General features: G+C 46.6%; 1 protein-coding gene across 1 annotated transcript in view; it reads left to right on the top strand.

Annotated features, from left to right (window-relative positions):
* ARL6IP6 (ARF like GTPase 6 interacting protein 6) overlaps window positions 1-18,857 on the top strand; it is a 346,923-nt gene that overhangs the window by 172,444 nt on the left and 155,622 nt on the right. Inside the window, exon 3 of the mRNA XM_069616430.1 lies at window positions 205-337. Within this exon, the coding sequence (XP_069472531.1) occupies window positions 205-337 (133 nt within the window). The remainder of the gene's footprint in view (window positions 1-204; window positions 338-18,857) is intronic.

The following is an 18,857-nucleotide window of genomic DNA, read 5'->3' as shown; positions in this document are numbered from 1 at the left end:
CTTCCAAAGCTGCAAGCAGGATATCGGAGAATATCAAAGATGAGGAATATTTGGGAGGAACATCCATCAGAAAGAACATTACCCAGGGTAAATAATGTGTTCTTCTCTAAATACTTGAACATTATTTCTTATCGTCCTAAAATCCCTCTAATATTGCAATTGAAGTAGTTGATGATGCATCCTTTTATCCCTCTTTCCTAAAAGGGTTTTGGAGTCTACTGGTGCTATCCTTGACTGCTGGGCTATCTTGTTGCAGCTTCTCGTGGACAGTGACTTACTTTGATTCCTTTGAGCCTGGCATGTTTCCACCAACTCCTCTATCACCGGCAAGGTTCAGGTGAACATTAAGCAGATGTCTACCTATGCATGCATTCCATTTCTAGCCACTAAAAACGAAGTTGATTTTCTTATAATCCTGCTCTTTTCAATATGTTGACGGTGATCCATTGTACATTGCTGAAAATGTCTCTTCAATGGATTGCCTTTCTTCTGCAGATTCTTCATCATATAGATATCCATTCCAGCATCAGCTGCTCCGAAAATGTTTTGACTGGGGGCGTAGTGCACCTTGACTCAGCCGTCGATCCATCTTGTCTCAATGCAGCAGTCGTCGATTCCGGATGTGACGTCGGTTGGCGTACATATACTGTGTCACTACGCCCCTGTACCTCAGTTTCTTTTTCCCACGTGCTCTGCATGCTGATTGGGGAACAACTCTCTCACAAGAATTTTCCCAACCAACACATTTGTCAATTGTTCGACGCAAGTTCAATACCATGTCCATTCCCAAGGTGTCAGGCTTCAATCGCTGTAAGTACTGCAGTTTCAAAATGTCCATCATGGACCCACACAGCGTCTGTGGTGTGGTGCCGCAATGTTGATCACGTCAACAAGGACTGCAGGTCCTGTAAGAAAATGAACCCAAAATCGCTATGGAAGAGGGCTGTGAAACTCACAGTAGGCTGCCGCGCTCGACTGCCCGGTCGTTGGAGCCCGATACGGAGGGCACTACTCCTGAAAAGGAGGATCGGCATCGGAAGAAAGCAAAAAAAAAGGTCATACTCTCTGAGCCATTCATCTTCCTCCCATAAAAAGAAAAGGCACTGAACCCGGTAAGTCATCGGAGGGGCCTACATCCAAGGGGGGATGGGAGGCTTTCAAAGAGCAGATGCTCGTCATGTTTCAGAAAGCGGCTGCGGGTAGGGGGGGATCCGTCGAAGAAGCAAGCTTTGGTGGCTCCATTAGCGTCCGGTAAAACCCAACCCCAAGCTGACCACCATGACGGTGTCGTCAAAGCCCTCGGGCTCGGTGCAGAGTGTGGCCGGTACGGCCTCTGCATTGATGGTAGCCCATTGCCCTGGCTCTGATTACTACCAGTGTGCCCCCAGCATCAAATATGGGCCGGCAAGAGGAGACACAGTTTATCTCTCCACTCATTCAATGCCACAGGGTTTTTGTGGTGCAGGCAGCCACTGTTAAAACTGGGCCATCCACATCTACACGTATGGATAGGGAAGGAAAGAAGGTTGATGCCCTAACCAAGGAGTTCTCTTAAGGCAGTATGGACCTTAAGGCAGTTAACACGTCCTGCATGTTCGAATAGTACACATTTTGCTTGTGGAGGGCTATCGGGGAAGCTGCTCAGTACATTCCTGAAGGGAAGATGCATGTGGGCTTCCAAAGGATTTTGGATGATGGTAAGGAGGTCGCCCTGTAGGTATTGTAGACGGGGCTGGACGTCACGGACTATGTCGGAAGATCTATGGGGTCAGCGACTGTCTTGAGGAGACATGCTTATCTTCACACATCTGGGTTCTCGCCCACCGTCCAAAACAAATGACGGGACTTACACGAGAATCTGTTCGGACCTAAAGCAGACGAGTCCTTGGAGAAATGTAGGTACTCAAAGCTGGCCGCCAAGGAGGATAGCACAGGGGCAACGCGCTGGTCTTGGAAGCAAGACCACGTAGAGCAACAGAGGTTCGAATCCCGGATCTGTGATTGGAAACCAAACTCAGGTATGGTATTAGGCACGTTATAAAAAAACAAATAAATAGATTAAATAAATAAATAAAAGTCTCTGGGCCTAGCTGTTGTTAGGGAGAATTCTCTGTTAAGGCTAATTTCCCAAACCTAGTGAGTCCCCCAGCAGCTTTGCTGGAGTTTTGGGGTTTAATTTTTTCTCCTGCTAAGAGTGAGACTCTTTTTCTCCCACTCTTAGGCATGATTTGAGAATGTCCTTTGACCATGTAATGTGTTTTATGGGATATGTGATCTTTTACTCCATAGGGCTTCATGTGTTTTTGGTATATGGGTTACACTGCACCCTCAGTGCAGTAACACAGGGGTGTCATAGTGACCCCCAAACATAGGCTCCATACCCTGGGACTGACTACTGTCTCCCAGGGCATGTAAAGTCACCATTGGCTTTACTAGTCTTAAATTGTGAACAGAACCAGTACAAACCATCATATTGTGGAAGTACTGGTAGGGGTAATTCGATTGCCCCTGGGTCTGTTTTCCAACGGGGCACCGTCCAGTCCCCCTTGTCGAGTTTCTGGCTGGTGGCAGTGGATACCACGCGAAATATTCCACCATATTTCCTATGGGATTTTCCCATTCATTTTAAACGCACCACTTTTTGGTGTAATGTTAAAGATATCGCCGGGTTATTTATTTAATATTTATTCCCCGGTTGGGTCTTTTTGTCAGGACTCGGTTTTAAAATGGCGTTTCTGTTCACCTCTGAAACTCTAACCCAAGTCGAGCCCTTTGTTCCACTTTTTGGCGGGCTTCTCCACAGAAGCCCTCCAAATGGTGCCACTCTGTCTGGGGTCAACAGGATGTGTGGGAAGGGAATTAGGCACCCTGGACTGAGTTGCCTTGGCAACTGAAGTCGCACTCTTGTGTGATTGGCCCAGTGGTGAGCCGCTTGGCTCACCACTTAGCATGTTTGAGTGACAGCTAGGCTGATGAATGGGGGTTTTGCTGCATAAAAGCAGGGCTTTGGGGACTGGAACTTCAGAAGTCGCCACAGGACCTAAAGTATCCGAAGAGGGGAGAAGCTGAGCCATCTACAATGACGGCACCACCGGTGGAGCCCTGCTGTACGAAACTCACTACTTTCCCGACGACAGAGGAGATCTTCTTCCAGGAGAGTCTTCTTCCCTTTGAGCTGGTGGGACCAACCAGTTCGCCTTTTTTCGCCTTCCTGGATCGTCTCGTGGTCGAATCGCCTGTGCCAAGCACCCCGGCGGCCGGATAGCCACGCTTCACCACTACCGCGAATAAAAGGGTAGTACCTTTTAACCGAGAAACTCAGCGGCTGGTTTCTTCCCTGGCAGTGCAACAACCTCCAGCTTTCCTCCACGTCGAGATCATCTCTTCCCCTGGACGAAGCACCAACTGCCCCCGCTGGAGCTTTCTCACCATTTCAGGCACTGTGTCCCGCCTGGTCTCCCTTGCAACAGACTGTCCAAGGTGTCCCATAAATCCTTGACTCTCTATCCTGGGGTGACCTTGGACCTGTTAACATTACCTTTCTAACTTGATCCAACCTCATCTGACTTTTCTGCAAAGATTTTGAGTGCATTTCCACTGTGTGATCTTGGGCACATTCCGCCTTGCTCTCTCCAAGAGTGGGCCTGGCCTATGAACTTTTTGCTCTACAGTAGACCCTGCCTTTCTTGACTTGCTGTGGTTTCTTAAAAGTGTTGGTACTGTGTTATTTTCCTATTCTGCCTTTTCTCTCCCTTTTTAAACAAATTATTGGAGTGCCATCTATGGTTACCCGCTCACCTCTGTTTTGCTAAATAAGTGGTGTCTTAACCTAGACTTGTCAAATAATTAACTAGGGAGGTGTATATACTTCTAGTGACTGTGTTTGAACTTGCTTGACATATTAGTGCCAGTGTATTTTTACAAGTGTTTTTTTTAAATAAATTATTATATACTTCTATACCAAAGCTCTGGTCAGTGTTTGCTTGTGCTACTGTATTTTTGGCCCTATTGTGTATACTCTATAAACTGCCTAACTCTTCTTGAGAGAAGTCTGGACTGCTTAGCCACAGCTACCAGGTAAATCTGGGTGGTGCAGACTGCTACCAATTGGGTTTACTGCTAACTCCTTTAGACTTAAAAAACTTTATACAGTGGTCCCTAAGCGAACTGCACAGGTTTCTGCCTAACAGCTGTCTAGCAGCTGGCTGAACCTGCCTTTAACTTTGCCTCAAGAGGAAGAGGATACAGACGTTGCGTCCACTTTGGCAGGAAGACTCGGCACCTGCAACCCAGGCAGGGGTAGAGGCATTTCCTATGTTCCGGAAGGGGCGGGGTGGCCTGCAGAGGCCTGTGGATGGTTGTGGCAGTGACTGTGGCGGCACTGTCCTCAAAGCGTCTTTTATTTCTCCCCCCCCCTGGTTGGAGGACGGATAGGTGAGCACTTTCAACTTTCGCGTCTGGGACACAAATGTTGACAGCGTTGAGGAGCGGTATGTGTGAAACAATACCTGGCAGGATAGTGAACCGGCCCTGAGTGAGGGACATTATCAACTTGAGAAAGGGGTCTGGGACCCACACAACTGGAAGAGAAGACCAGGGGAAGGAAGGTTATATCCTCTGGCAAAACCACAGCCATCATTGGGAATATTGAAAGAGAGCCTTAGAAAGGCTTGGGGAAGGGATATATCTTTCATCCATCTTTGTGAAACTGGAAAGGCCTTGTTACGGCCAGGGGAAGAGGAATATTCTTCCAACAGTCACAAATTGCTCCACTATATTGAAAGGCATAGTGATGGCCACGGGAAGAGGGATATTCCCATAGGGATGTAACTGTATAACGGTATACCATTAAAGATACCGTGAACAGCTTAATTGAACAATAATAACCGTCACATTGTTTATGCCGGTATACCGTTAAGTGTGCTTTTCAATCTGATTTGGTAAGGCTGCAGTAAGCAAGTGCTGCGTAGTCTTCGTCTTGCACTATCTGATGTGACGTCTGCTAAGGGGGCCAAGTTTGGCAGACAAGAGCATAGGGAAAGCGAGGCCACAGAGTCGGGTCAAAGATCAGCCGACTTTGCGCAAATTGTGTTGAAAGCTGCCCAGTGCCTGAACCTTTGTGTTCTCCATGCAAAGCTGGTAACGATGAGCTGACTGACTGGCTCTATACGCATAACCCAAGACTCCAGTTCATAGACTCCGGCATGCCTGGATTCATGGGCAAACTAGAACAAAGTTATTTTGTTTCAGGCATTATTTATTTTAAAGGCAGCATACAGATTTTAAACGAGTCATGCTGCTCCGCGCTACAGGTCAGATCTTCTATGGTGATTGTCCCGATTTTCAATTTGCAATTAGCAAGACCACAGGGCCATCACGAGGGTGAGCTGAGGGCCTGAACTGAAAGTGATCATTTTATTTTTCCTTTTGTTCGTATGTAAACAAATGTAATAAAACGTTCAGTGACTTGCAAAACAGTGGAGCCAGGAGCACTTTGCTTAGCAACCACCCAGCCAGCAGGAGCAGACATGTATCGATTCAACCTGGCCTGGCATCATGTGCCATTGGTTCAGTAAGTTAAGGTCCTACTGCACTAAGCAAACACACATTGTAACAGCTCTTGCTCTGGCTGTGCAAATTGTAAGAAAAAAAAAAGGACGGCCAGTGATGTCATGCATATTGAATTACTCTCCCCAAGGTTTAGATTCAACGGACTTAAGTTTCTCATGTTCATGGATCGGATAGCCATCCAGTTCTGTTTTAGTTTAGAATTCTGGGACTTGTGGTTTTCCCACCAACTTGAAAGATGGGGAACTACAAATCCCAGAATTCAAAGGGGGAATTAACTGGATGCCCTTCTGATGCATGTCCACACACATCTTTAGCTCTGTAGACCAGGCATGGACTGGTCTTTAGGTCAATCGGCCCATGGCCCGAACCAAAAATGCGAAATGCTTGTGTGGGCCAATTTTTTGGGTCGAAGTGGGGAACTTCTTTGGCCAAAGTGGGCCAGTTTGATGAGTGACTTCACTATGCGGCTAATAGTTTTGACCACTGTTGATGAATAAATATTCTTTTAAATGTACAATTTGCATCACATTTTATCAAAAATCTCCCCCTTGGGTACTATTCAAACAGTGTTCCAAAAGGAATGAATTCCCTTTTGCAACTGTGGGCCACTTTTATGTTGGTGCCTGAGACAATTTTATGCCCCAGTCTGTCCCTGCTGTAGACTGTGTGAACATTGGGCCTATCAGTGCTTTCTGCTAATAAATAAACTGCCTGTCACGACCCGTGACCCAGAACCCCACTAGCATGGTCACATGTCAGATAGGGTCAGGACTCAGGCCCTTGCATTATCATCATAGACTCTCCTGGAGTCAGTCCTGGCGCCTTTGGTGCCAGGCTCATGTTCAGATTGGGACTTTACCTTGAAGGGACTACTTTTCCTGTGAAGGCCTGCAGCCAACATGGAGGCACCGATACAGTCTAGTTCGTAAGAACCAGACTGTGCGGTGCAGTGTTTTAGGGTGTGGTAGCCTGGACTACTTTACCTGGACTACTTTACAGAGGGCTATATAAACAGCACCCAAGCTACAGAACGTGCTTGGCGTTATTCTGCAGCCAGCAGCGTGACGCTCATCGTGTTCAGAGACCAGCACCCGGCGATCCTTGAATAGCGGACCTGCAGAGGAGACAAAAGAACATCATTAGCAGTCTCTTCTTACCTGCAACTTTCCATCCGTAGTTTCCTGCTGCTCGCGGACTTCCATCCAGTTGGCAGCATCATCAGGATACCACGCTCGCACCCGAACGAAGCACCTGGAGGGAGAGAGAAAGAAGGACAACGTTAAACAGGTTACTCACGGCAGTAATCAGAAGATCCTCACCTGGCTGGGCATTTCTTGACTGGTTCCGCACCAGAAATCTTCACACGCCCAGAAAGACCACCGCGACCTGAAAAGGAATAAAGAATACAGGTTAACAAGAAAAGACATTACCGCGCCGCACTTCGCGCTTAACCTACCATCCATCATACGCTCCTGCGTCCATCATCCTGGCAGGAGCCTGATCCAAGCAGCGCACCCACCGAACCTCCGTGCACCTATGGGGAAACAAACAAGAAAAGACATTATTAGCAAGAAAGGAAGCATGGACATTTAAAGACTGCTATAACCAGATTTACCCCCTTAAAGACACTTGAATTGGTTAGCCCCAGTGAAGTTAACTCGGTTGCTTCAACCGGCAGAAGACTATGCGCCCCTGCACAGAAGGCAGGACGGAGAGCATGGCAGACATCATAACAAGGTGAGGAGTGGGCCATCAGGTCGAGTCCAGGGGGCTGGTGGGAGGAAACAGTCTGTTCCTAAATCCAGTCCTCCTGTGTTTTCAGGCCCGACCACCACAGAAGGCATCGTACAAAATTGGGAACGTCCAGGGTGAATCTGGCAACCAGGGCATAAGGGGGTCCCCGTAGATACCAGGTGAGCGTAACAGAACGCAAAGCCTCATAACATTAACCACCTGGGCGCCATGGAGACTTCAGAAATGGACCAACTGGCTCAGTTATTAGGACAATTACGCGCCAAAGTGCATTCGGCTAGGCAAGAGACTAATACCCTGCGAAGGGACCTTGTCGTCACCAAGGATCGCACCGAAGAAATCAGTATGCAATTACTGCAATCACAGGCCAGACAAGCTCCATTACCTGGGACAAATCCACCGGCACAGGCAACCACGTCGTCTGCCGCTCCAGTGCAAATCACCTTGCCCGGAACAATACCGTTAGCACCGCCAGAAAGGTTTTCAGGTGATCCAAGGAAGTATGCTGCATTTATGAATCAATGTCGCCTTCACTTCCTCTGCAGACCTGGCGCATTCCCTAACAATAGGGCACGAGTAGCATTTATTTTTTCATATCTGAGCGGTAGTGCAGCAGATTGGTCAGTGCCGCTTGTGAGCTATGATGATCCGTTACTGCGTGACTTTGGGGGCTTCCAAAGAGAAATGGAAAAGCTCTTTGCTCGACACACCCATGAACAAGCTGTAGACAACAAGCTCTTATCACTCCGGCAGGGGAATAGGGACTTACTAACATACATAGCAACCTTCAATAGGTTAGTGGCAGAAACCAGGTGGCCTGAAGACAAGAGAACCACATTGTTTCACCTAGGCCTTCGAGGGGAATTAAAGGACGTCTTGGCTCAGGTAGTTGATCCACCAAGAGACTGTAGTGAATTTATCAATCTGGTGGTGCAACTAGATCATCGACTAGAAGATCGAAAAGCAGATCGGTCCAGATCAGACACACGGGCCGTCTATCTACGAACCAAGGATGCTACTCCGCGCACGTCAGAGAATACCACAGAGCCAATGCAAATTGGGGGAATACGACCACCGTTAACAGAAGCTGAAAGTGACAGGAGAAGGCAACAGCAGTTATGTTTGTACTGCAGACAATCGGGGCATTTCCTAAAAGACTGTCCAATAAAACCCCCCAAGCGAATTGTGGGAGCTACAGAAAAGGATCAGAGTAAGGATTCGGAAAACTGCCTAGCCCGACAAAAGTAGAGGTCAGTTTGTCGAGTGAGAAGAATGAGCCACCGACCTCACATTTTGCAATACCAGGGTTCCTAATCAATCACCAACAACCTTCAAGGATGCACTCCGTTGAAGCTTATATAGACAGCGGAGCAGTTGGGAATTATATTGATCGAGACCTGGCCGCACGGATGCGGCTTCCCTTAAATTTTAAGCCGAACACAGAAAAGGTAACCACAGTGGATGGGACTAAAATTGCTTCCGGACCAGTAACCCAATGTACAGCAGGAACAACCCTGCTGTGCCAGGATGGACACCAGGAATCAATTTCCTTTGATCTCATCAAGGCGCCTCAGTTTCAGCTAATATTAGGGATGCCATGGTTAGTTGCTCATAACCCTCGGATACATTGGCGTGCAAGAAAATTGACTTTTCCTCGTGATTGTGCTTCCACTTGTTATTTCCAAGAAAACAAGTCCAGTTTCAAGGTTCCTACGAGTCCTAGAATTGGTATATCTACACTTGGCGCAGCCAGTACTCTCCCTGAAGAATATCAAGATTTCCAGGATGTGTTCCAGAAGGAACAAGCTAATACACTACCACTGTATAGGTCCTATGACTGTCAGATTGACCTCATACCTGGTGCACAGATCCCTTGTGGCAGAATCTATGCGCTCACAGAACCAGAAAACCAGCATCTGAAATCGTATCTGGACCAGTACTTGGCAAATGGATTAATTCGCCCATCCAAATCACCGGCAGCCAGTCCCCTATTCTTCGTACCAAAAAAGGAAGGGGACTTGAGAACCTGTATTGACTATCGCACCCTGAACCAGATCACTGTGAAAAACCGTGACCCCCTGCCCCTTAGTCCCGAGATGCTGGACTCAGAGGAGCATACCACCTGGTCTGAGTTAAAAAAGGAGATGAATGGAAAACAGCCTTTCGTACTAAATATGGGTTGTTTGAGTACCAAGTAATGCCTTTCGGGCTTTGCAATGCCCCGGCGGCGTTCCAATATTTTATGAACGACGTCCTAAGGGAGTTGATCGATGTTTGCGCCTTGGTCTATATAGACGACATCCTAGTGTATTCAACCTCAAAACAAGTCCATGTCAAGCACGTTCGTGCTGTCCTTGCCAAACTGCGCCAACATCGACTATACGCAAAACTTGAAAAATGTTTTTTCCACATAACCGAAGTAGAATTTCTTGGTTTCGTTCTTGCTCTGAAAGGCATTCAAATGGATGCACACAAGGTGTATGCCATTCATAAATGGCCCTCTCCGACCTCGTTAAAAGGAGTCCAGAGCATGCTGGGCTTTGCAAACTTCTACCGTCGATTCATTCTAGACTTCTCTCAGATTGTGCATCCGATCACATTACTTCTGCGAAAAAACTATGAAAAATTCATGTGGACCGAAGACGCCGAAAAGGCCTTCCAAGAACTTAAGGAAAGGTTCACCTCAGCCCCGATTTTACGACACCCTCATCCGGATCTCCCTTACATCGTGGAAACAGATGCTTCCAGCATGGCTATGGGGGCAGTTTTTTCTCAGAAAGACCCTGAAACTGGCCAATTGCACCCCGTGGCCTTCTGGTCGCAAAAATTCACACCTCCTGAACTCAATTATGCCATCACCGATAAGGAACTGCTTGCTATAAAATCCGCCTTCAAGGCATGGTGACATTATCTCTTGGGGGCCAGGCATACAGTCACTGTAATTACAGACCATCGTAACTTACAATATTTAAAAACAGCAAAAGCACAATCCTCGCGCCAATTACGATGGGCCCTTTTCTTCGCCGAGTATGACTATGTAATCACTTATTGACCAGGCGTAAGAAAAGGGAAAGCTGACGCACTATCTCGCATGGGCATCGATGAAAAATAATATGCAACCCCAGACCCAGTGGCCATTATACCGGAGGACAAGCTTCTAGGCCTCACCACAGCTTTAACACAAACTGAGCTTAGAAACATGATCCAACGTGAAATAACCCCGAACGAGTTACTGGAATGGCATACCAAAGGAAAACAATACACCGTTAAAAATCAATTGCCATATTTTGATGAACGCCTGTACGTGCCTAAAACCGAACTACAACAACAAATCATTTCGGACTATCATGATTCTTTGATGGAGGGTCATCCCGGAATTGCCAAAACCCTAGCCAAAAAGAAATGCAATTATTGGTGGCCCACTTGGTGTCGAGATGTCATCCAATACGTTCAGTCATGTGGGGTGTGTGCACAAAACAAGTCATTGAAGCAAAAACCAGCTGGCCTCCTGCAACCATTAGAAATACCTCCGGCACATTGGCACACACTCTCTCTCGACTTCATTACCGATTTACCTCCCAGCCAAGGGTTCAATACCATTTTAGTACTAGTGGACTTATTTTCTAAAATGGCACACTTTATCCCTTTCAAAGGCCTTCCGAATGCATCCCATCTAGCAAAGGTGTTTTTGGAAAACATTATCAAACTGCATAGATTCCCTTCAGTCCTGTTCTCTGATTGAGGCGACCAATTTGTATCTAACTCCTGGAAAAAGTGCTGCGCTATGGCTCACATCGACATCGGGCTATCCACCAGCCATCACCCCCAAACGGATGGTCAAACAGAGAGGACCAACCAGACTCTCGAACAATACCTACGATGCATGCTGCAGCAAGTCAAAGGAACCTGGAGAGACCTATTATGGATAGCCGAATATGCTTAGAACAATTCATTGCATTCCAGTACTGGTCAGACACCTTTCTACACCCTCTACGGCAGACATCCACGTACTTCCGAACTAGACAGCCCTCCCAGTCTAGAAATGCTGGCTGTAAAGACTCTTCATGCAAACATCACTCAAGCCTTTAAAAAGGCAACAGAACAGTTAATCCAAGCCAAACATAAGCAAAAAAGGTTTGCTGACCAACATTGGAAAAAGGCCCCTGACTATCAGGTAGGAGACAGTTTGGCTGGCCGCAAAGTACATACCACTAAAAGGAACCCAGACCTTTCGCCCTCGCTATTTGAGACCTTATCCTGTTCAAGCCATCATCGACCCAGCAGCAGTTAAACGAGCATTACCAGCCAACATGCGAATTCACCCAGTATTCCACGTCTCACTGCTAAAACCAGTACAACCCGGTACACAAGTTAAACCATCACCTGAACCTATAATGGTCGATGGAGAACCCGAATTCGAAGTGAAAGAAATCCTGGATTCCAAATATACCAGATCCAAACTATACTATCTAGTCGATTGGAAGGGTAACGGCCCTCAAGACAGATCTTGGGAACCTAGTGAGAACATTCATGCACCACGTTTAATTAGAACGTTTCATCGAAACTTTCCAGACAAGCCTGGACCAGGCAGGAGAATCACCTTAGGAGCACCTTAGGAGGGGCCTTGGGGGGGAGTGCTGTCACGACCCGTGACCCAGAACCCCACTGGCATGGTCACATGCCATGTAGGGTCAGGACTCGGGGTTCATTTGGGGCCCCAAGGCCCTTGCATTATCATCAGACTCTCCTGGAGTCAGTCCTGGCGCCTTTGGCGCCAGGCTCATGTTCAGATTGGGACTTTACCTTGAAGGGACCTAACCTTGAAGGGACTACTTTTCCTGTGAAGGCCTGCAGCCAACATGGAGGCACACATACAGTCTAGTCCCTAAGAACCAGACTGTGCGGTTCAGTGTTTTAGGGTGTGGTAGCCTGGACTACTTTACCTGGACTACTTTACAGAGGGCTATATAAACCGCACCCAAGCAACAGAACGTGCTTCGTGTTATTCTGCAGCCAGCAGCGTGACACTCATTGTGTTCAGAGACCAGCAGCTGGCGATCCTTGAATAGCGGACCTGCAAAGGAAACAAAAGAACACCATTAGCAGTCTCTTCTTACCTGCAACTTTCCATCTGTCGTTTCCTGCTGCTTGCGGTCTTCCATCCAGTTGGCAGCATCATCAGGACACCACGCAGGCACCGGAACGAAGAACCTGGAGGGAGAGAGAAAGAAGGACAACATTAAACAGCTTACTCACGGCATTCACGACAGTAATCACAAGATCCTCGCCGAGATAGACCATCGCGACCTGAAAAGGAATAAAGAATACAGGTTAGCAAGAAAAGACATTACCGCGCCGCACTTCACGCTTAAACTACCATCCATCATACGCTCCTGCGTCCATCATCCTGGCAGGAGCCTGATCCAAGTAGTGCACCCACCGAACCTCTGTGCACCTAAGGGGAAACAAACAAGAAAAGACATTATTAGCAAGAAAGGAAGCAAGGATATTTAAATACTGCTATAACTAGACTTACCCCCTTAAAGACACTTGAATGGGTTAGCACCAGTGAAGTTAACTCGGTCGCTTCAACCCGCAGAAGACTACGCGCCCCTGCACAGAAGGCAGGACGGAGAGCACGCCAGACATCATAACAAGGTGTGGGCCATCAGGTCGAGTCCAGGGGGCTGGTGGGAGGAAACGAAGTCTGTTCCTAAGTCCAGTCCTCCTGTGTTTTCAGGCCCGACCGCCACAGAAGGCATCGAACAGAATTGGGAACGTCCAGGAAAAATCCGGCAACCAGGGCATAAGGGCGTCCCCGTGGATACCAGGTGAGCATAACACTGCCCCCCCTCCCCTGTCCTCTGTGTAGATTTGCACATTGGCACTAGAGCTGTTGCTTCGCTTGCTCCTTCACCTACCTGCCTTCTGCATATGGCACTGGACTCAAGCAGGCATGACACATTCTACATTCAATTTGAAGTATCCAGAGCAATGGGGGTGAAATATTTCTTAGGTCTATTCTCAATTTGTGACACCACCCACGAAAGCATTCTGCCCTCTGAACTCGCATCACAAGGGTCTTAATGCACTCAGACCTGGGGGAAACGGTAATGATGGGGTTCTGGTGAGGTGGTGGTCTAGGCCATATTTGTGCCGATATTTATTTTAACTTGGTCATTTTCAATTTTTTTTTTTTGCCACTATCTTTAAGAAGGTAAATTAACATGTATTGCAAGAATCAAGAAAAAAATCAACTGCGCCCACTGAACGCTGTCCCTTTAGGATTACATGGTCAGTGGTGACTCCGACATCAGACCTTCATAATACACCAGGCATATGGTAAACAAGCTATAGTGATCTATGATTAGATTACTATGCAACCTTTCGGTGTGTCTGTGTTGGCTATGACATTTTGACAAAAGAAACACAATGACATGGCCTTTCAGACTGTACATGAGTGACTTTTCTCCCTTTAATGGGATAAAGAGTTGTCGAGGGGTCATGATGACCATGCAAAGTGGTTCCAAAAAAATGCAAGTCGAGGCCAGTTTTCAAAGTGATGGCCTGTGACTGAGCAGCAAGCTTGTTGCTCAAAATGTGCATTATAACACTTCCACTAGTCGCTCTTTCATTCAAAGCGATCATCGAGTGAACGCCATGAAAGACCAATTCTGCAGCCGCCTTAGATTCCTGGAGGATTAGCTAAATATGTGCAGAGACAAGTTTCAAAATGCTACCTTGCTACAGCTGGAAAATCCTACCTGCGTATTCGTAAGTTAACTAAAAAGCATTGACTTAATGGTATGTTGAAGAACTTCAAATGCAAAAAGGCAATGTAAAAAAAAAGTTCTCGGTACAAGTAGTTTCAGTTGGAGCAGTTTGTAATGCCATTCCGCAAACCACACGTGCCTGACACAAAATCAATATGTTAGCAATAGTGCCAAGAAGGAAAGGGACTTATTTGGGTTTGCGGCTTTGGGGTTTATATATTTATAATGGATAATGTTTTCTAAACATATGACAATGGGGGATTTCCCTGGTTCTATCATTGAATTTACATATAAGTCGTCACACTGCAAAATTCACTCATCTCTGCGGGTATTCCCTGCTGCCATACCAAAGGGTAACTGTCCGTGATTACTGAACACCTTTTGGCCCGCAAGTAAACTAAAGGCTGTAACGTAAAGAGAGAGAGTGTGTGTGTGCGTGTGTGTGTATGCACACAGTGCATACTACAATCAGCCTCCATTGATCTGTGGCATGCAGATTATCAAGATGGCAACATGTTCATCTTCACCAGTAGCCAGTCGGGGAGCTAAAAGCCTAAATGAGCACTTAAGAAAAGATAATAAGTTTGCTTTTCCAGTCGCAGCAGGGCTCCCATCCCCTCCTCCCCACACGTGTGTTTGTGTTGTCTGGTGGAAGCAAGGGGTGGCATTTCCGTGGAAAGTATGTTAAAAAGCCCAATTCTGGCCCTGGGTGCCTGGTTTTGTTTGTGATGATAAATCCGACAATTTATGACCTTTTAAGAAAATATTTGTTAAGATTAGTTAACTCCACCTGCTATACCGCGATAGCCATGATATACCGTTATTTCACATGAAGGTTATCGCACCGCCATAAAACTAATACTGTGGCACCCCTATATTCCCACAATAGTCACAAACTGCAGACAACCCTCTAGAAGGAAGGAGCCACCTTCCTGGACTCAGTGTGGAACTAGTTATATCATTTTCTGTTTTAGTGTAAGTGACGGAAATAGGTTTGGGGACATTGGACAGTGGACTATGTTTCTTTTGACGGACATTCTGTCACCATCCTTAGTTTTGTTTGAGACTGGGAAACCCCTTTTAGTGAGAGGGACAGGGTTTCTTCTTAGTTTCTAATAAAAGTTTGTACCAACAAACATGCAACTTTTGTATCCTGCATCTACTTCTGCACCCTTACAGTAGCCAGCAGGGGATTCAGACTTCCCTACTGCAATCTCCCTCTTCTCACCGTCCCTTGTACCAGATGGAGTCTCTCTCCTGGAGGCTGGTAATCTCAAAACATTTCAAGATGCGAGCCATATAGGAGGTGCCACATTCAGAAATGGTCCCAGGGTTTCTATTCCCGTTCTTTAAAAAATAAATATATATATATTTATTTATTAACATGCTGAAATTGAACCAGGCAGGCCTGTGCACCATCCTGGATTTGGTAGACCTCAATCTGTCTTCACCCCTAAAAGAATTCAAGAAGATCACTTCGACACAGATTTGGTCTGCTCTTCAGCAGGGAGTTTGGATCTCTGCAGTGGATATGAATGATGCGTACCTGCACATCCTTATTTGCTCTCCACATTGAAAATGTCTCCATTTTTGGTGCGATAGCCAATATAGCGTTCTTCCATGTGGCTGCAATTCAGCACCCAGGTTGTTCATAAAAATAATGGCAGCAGTTGCGGCCTTTCTTCGTCTAAAGGGCGTCCATGTATACCCATACTTGGATGGCTGGCAGTGAGGGCACAGTCCATGGTGGTATTGAAGGCACAACTACCCTATATTCTGGTTTTGCTGTTCGACCTGGCTCTAACAGTAAACTGGCTGAAGTCCTCTTTGAAATCCTCACAAGCCCTGATCTTCATAGTTTTTCTTTGGGATAATCGATTAGCCATGATCTTCTCGAAGATGGAAAGAATCGTGGACATTCAGACTGCGTGTTTGAAACTACCAGGTGCTCGCATTGCAGTAGTTAAGGAATATCGGAAACTGCAGGGCCTCATGGCATCTTGTGTACAGGTGGTTCCCCTGGCCAGATTAAAGATACGCAGAGCCTAACTTCTGCTGAGACAATCCTGGTCTTAAGCCTCGGATTCTCAATCACAACAAATGCTGATTTTTCTGCATCAGGATTTGATTTGTTGGTCCAATACCCTTCCCTCCTCTACCACGGATTCATCAAGCCTTTCAAAACTGCCAGAAAGCAGCATCATGCTCCCTCATTTTTGTGGCTCCATGGTGGTCAGCCAGGTTCTGGTTCTTAGATCTGGTCACCCTATCCAGAGGCTCCCGGATCTCCCTGACTTGTCATCTCAGGGGGAGGGAAAGATCCAGCACCACTCCCCATGATCACTGAACATGGCAGCATAGTACCTGATGTCCGGTCTGTAGGCCAATTTTGGGCTTTCAGAGGATAACATGTGAATTCTTCAGGCGTCAAGGAAGGATTCCACAAGAATGCAATACAAACGTAAGGGGCTCAGATTTTGCCACTGGACTTTAAACAAGCACAGACATCCTCCTACTACCTCATTAGATTATGTACTTTCCTTTATTTCAAGCTTTGTGGCCTACAGTAAAAAAGTGGAAACGTGGGGAACATATCTATTGCGCTAGGCACGCACCTTAATTTGGATGAACAATGTTTCTCGCTCTCTAAACTAGTGAAGCAACACTTTTATGGCATGTGTCGCCTTCTTCCCACGGTCAAGTCCTCACATCCCAGAATGGATCGGAATACCGTCCTTGCTGCACAATGTCATAAACATTTTGAGCCAATGGCGTCATCAGACGTGAGATTGACTTCTTGGAAAGCCGCTTTCCTGATGGCGAAAAAGTCTGCCAGAAGGATAAGTGAGCTACAGGCTATAGCGGCTGACGAACCGTTTACTCTCTTTTTAAGGCCAGGTGGTTTTTTGGCACTCATCCATCTTTCCTGCGTAAAATGGCGTCAGGGTTGCATATTAATCGGGAGATCTCCCACCCACTATTTCTTTCCAAACCTGGCCTCTGACCCTGAAAGTCTGAGCCTGAAAGTCTTTCATTCATTGGATGTTAGCAGGGCTCTAAAGATTTACTTGGATAGGACCTCAACTTTGTATAACCTGCAGCGTTGGAAATAAGGGCTCGTCCTCTAGGCAACTTTTGCTAGATGGATTGTGGCATGCATTTTTGAGAGCTACACATTACAGAAATTACCTCGACCTTCGCTCCTTCATGCTCATTTGGTTAGAGGTATGCCAGGTTTTCAAAGTCATTTTCCCTGAGACTCCATTGCAAAAGCGGCAACCTGGACTTCTCTGTCTACCTTCTGCAAGCACTATTGTCTTGGCATGAGTTCAAAGTCAGATGCACAATTCGGAGAGGCCAATCAATCAATTTAATACTTTATTTCGGCTTGTCGCCATTAAAGCAGAACATAAAATAACCCAAAAAAGAGTTAGCCCTTAGCATCAAATACAAGCAATCTATAGACCAATGTATCAGGTTTTAAAACATCAAAATACAAAATAGGCCAGTATTCATAATGAATAATCATACTCAATTAGAACTATGTTATGATAAACTTTGCAGTTTGAATTTCCCCCTTCTCCAAGCACTGATCAAATAATCCAAAACAGCAAACACTGCATCAGAAGGGAGGAATTTCTGCTTCCGTTTCATGCAATGTGTGTACACCATGATTCCTTAGACACATTCTGAGATTCCCCACTCGTATCCGGGAATGACCTGTGCAGATAAAGATAACATGCTGTTCAGATTCCATTGTGCATGTACAGAACAGACGCCAGACATTTCCTGTTTTATTCCAGACATTAATTTGGACAAGCAGTCCTTTGGAATCTCTTAAATTTGTTTGAAAATAGGACATATCTCCAACAGGGAGACTAGTGCATGGAAAACTCCCATAAGTATGGATTAAAGGGGACGGGGCATAGTAGTAAGTACATTTCGAGTGGATTGTGTCCTCCAACGTATTCCTCATCTTTGATGTTATTCCATCCAGCTCAGCTGCTTCGGAAAACATTTTTCAGCAGAGGGTGCCGTGCGTCGATGTAGTCGAGTCGATGGTCCCTCGAAGGCCTCCGTCGAGGGTGACGTCATCGGGTGTATAAGTAGCAAGCGTGGCGCCCGTTTGCCTCGGTTCCGTTTTTCCACAGTGTAGGTTGCTTCGGAGAATCGGCGCACCTCGAGTTCTGTGAAGAAAAGATAAATAACGAAATACGTCTTCGTCATCGATGCCGACCACGACCCCGAAATCGGGTTTAAAGAAATGTAAATCGTGCGGCTCAAAAATTTCGATTACCGATCCGAATTTCGATTACCGAATCGCACCGAGAGTGTTGATGGTGCCTTGGAGAGGGCCACGACATGGAAACCGGCATGAAGTGTCAATCGATGACTGGGAAAGCCTTACGAGAGAGGAGGGGGAAACTGCAGGTAGGTTGTAAATCCGACCGAAAAGCCTCTAGCGTTGAGTCGAGGTCCTGTGAGGAGAAATCTCCTCGACGTGAAAGACATCGGTCGGGGTCCCGAAGCAATTCCCATCGCTCGTCGTCTTCGACAAAAAAATCGAAGAAAGGACGCCATATATCCCCCTCCACTTCGTCTTCGGACGAATCCACAAAAACGATGAAATGTCCCACAAAACATTCATCATCCGAAGAATGGGAAGCTTTTAGGATGAAAATGTTGGAGGTTTTTGACAAAGCAAAGCCTCGGTCCGCGCCTTCCTTGGAAGCTGGCCGGGAGCGCCATCGCTCCGACACT

Source organism: Ambystoma mexicanum, chromosome 9, assembly GCF_040938575.1.
Source record: "Ambystoma mexicanum isolate Mex_15411 chromosome 9, UKY_AmexF1_1, whole genome shotgun sequence".
NCBI lineage: Eukaryota > Metazoa > Chordata > Amphibia > Caudata > Ambystomatidae > Ambystoma > Ambystoma mexicanum.
Note: the sequence above shows the minus strand (reverse complement) of the source record. Positions and strands in the feature narration are given on the sequence as shown.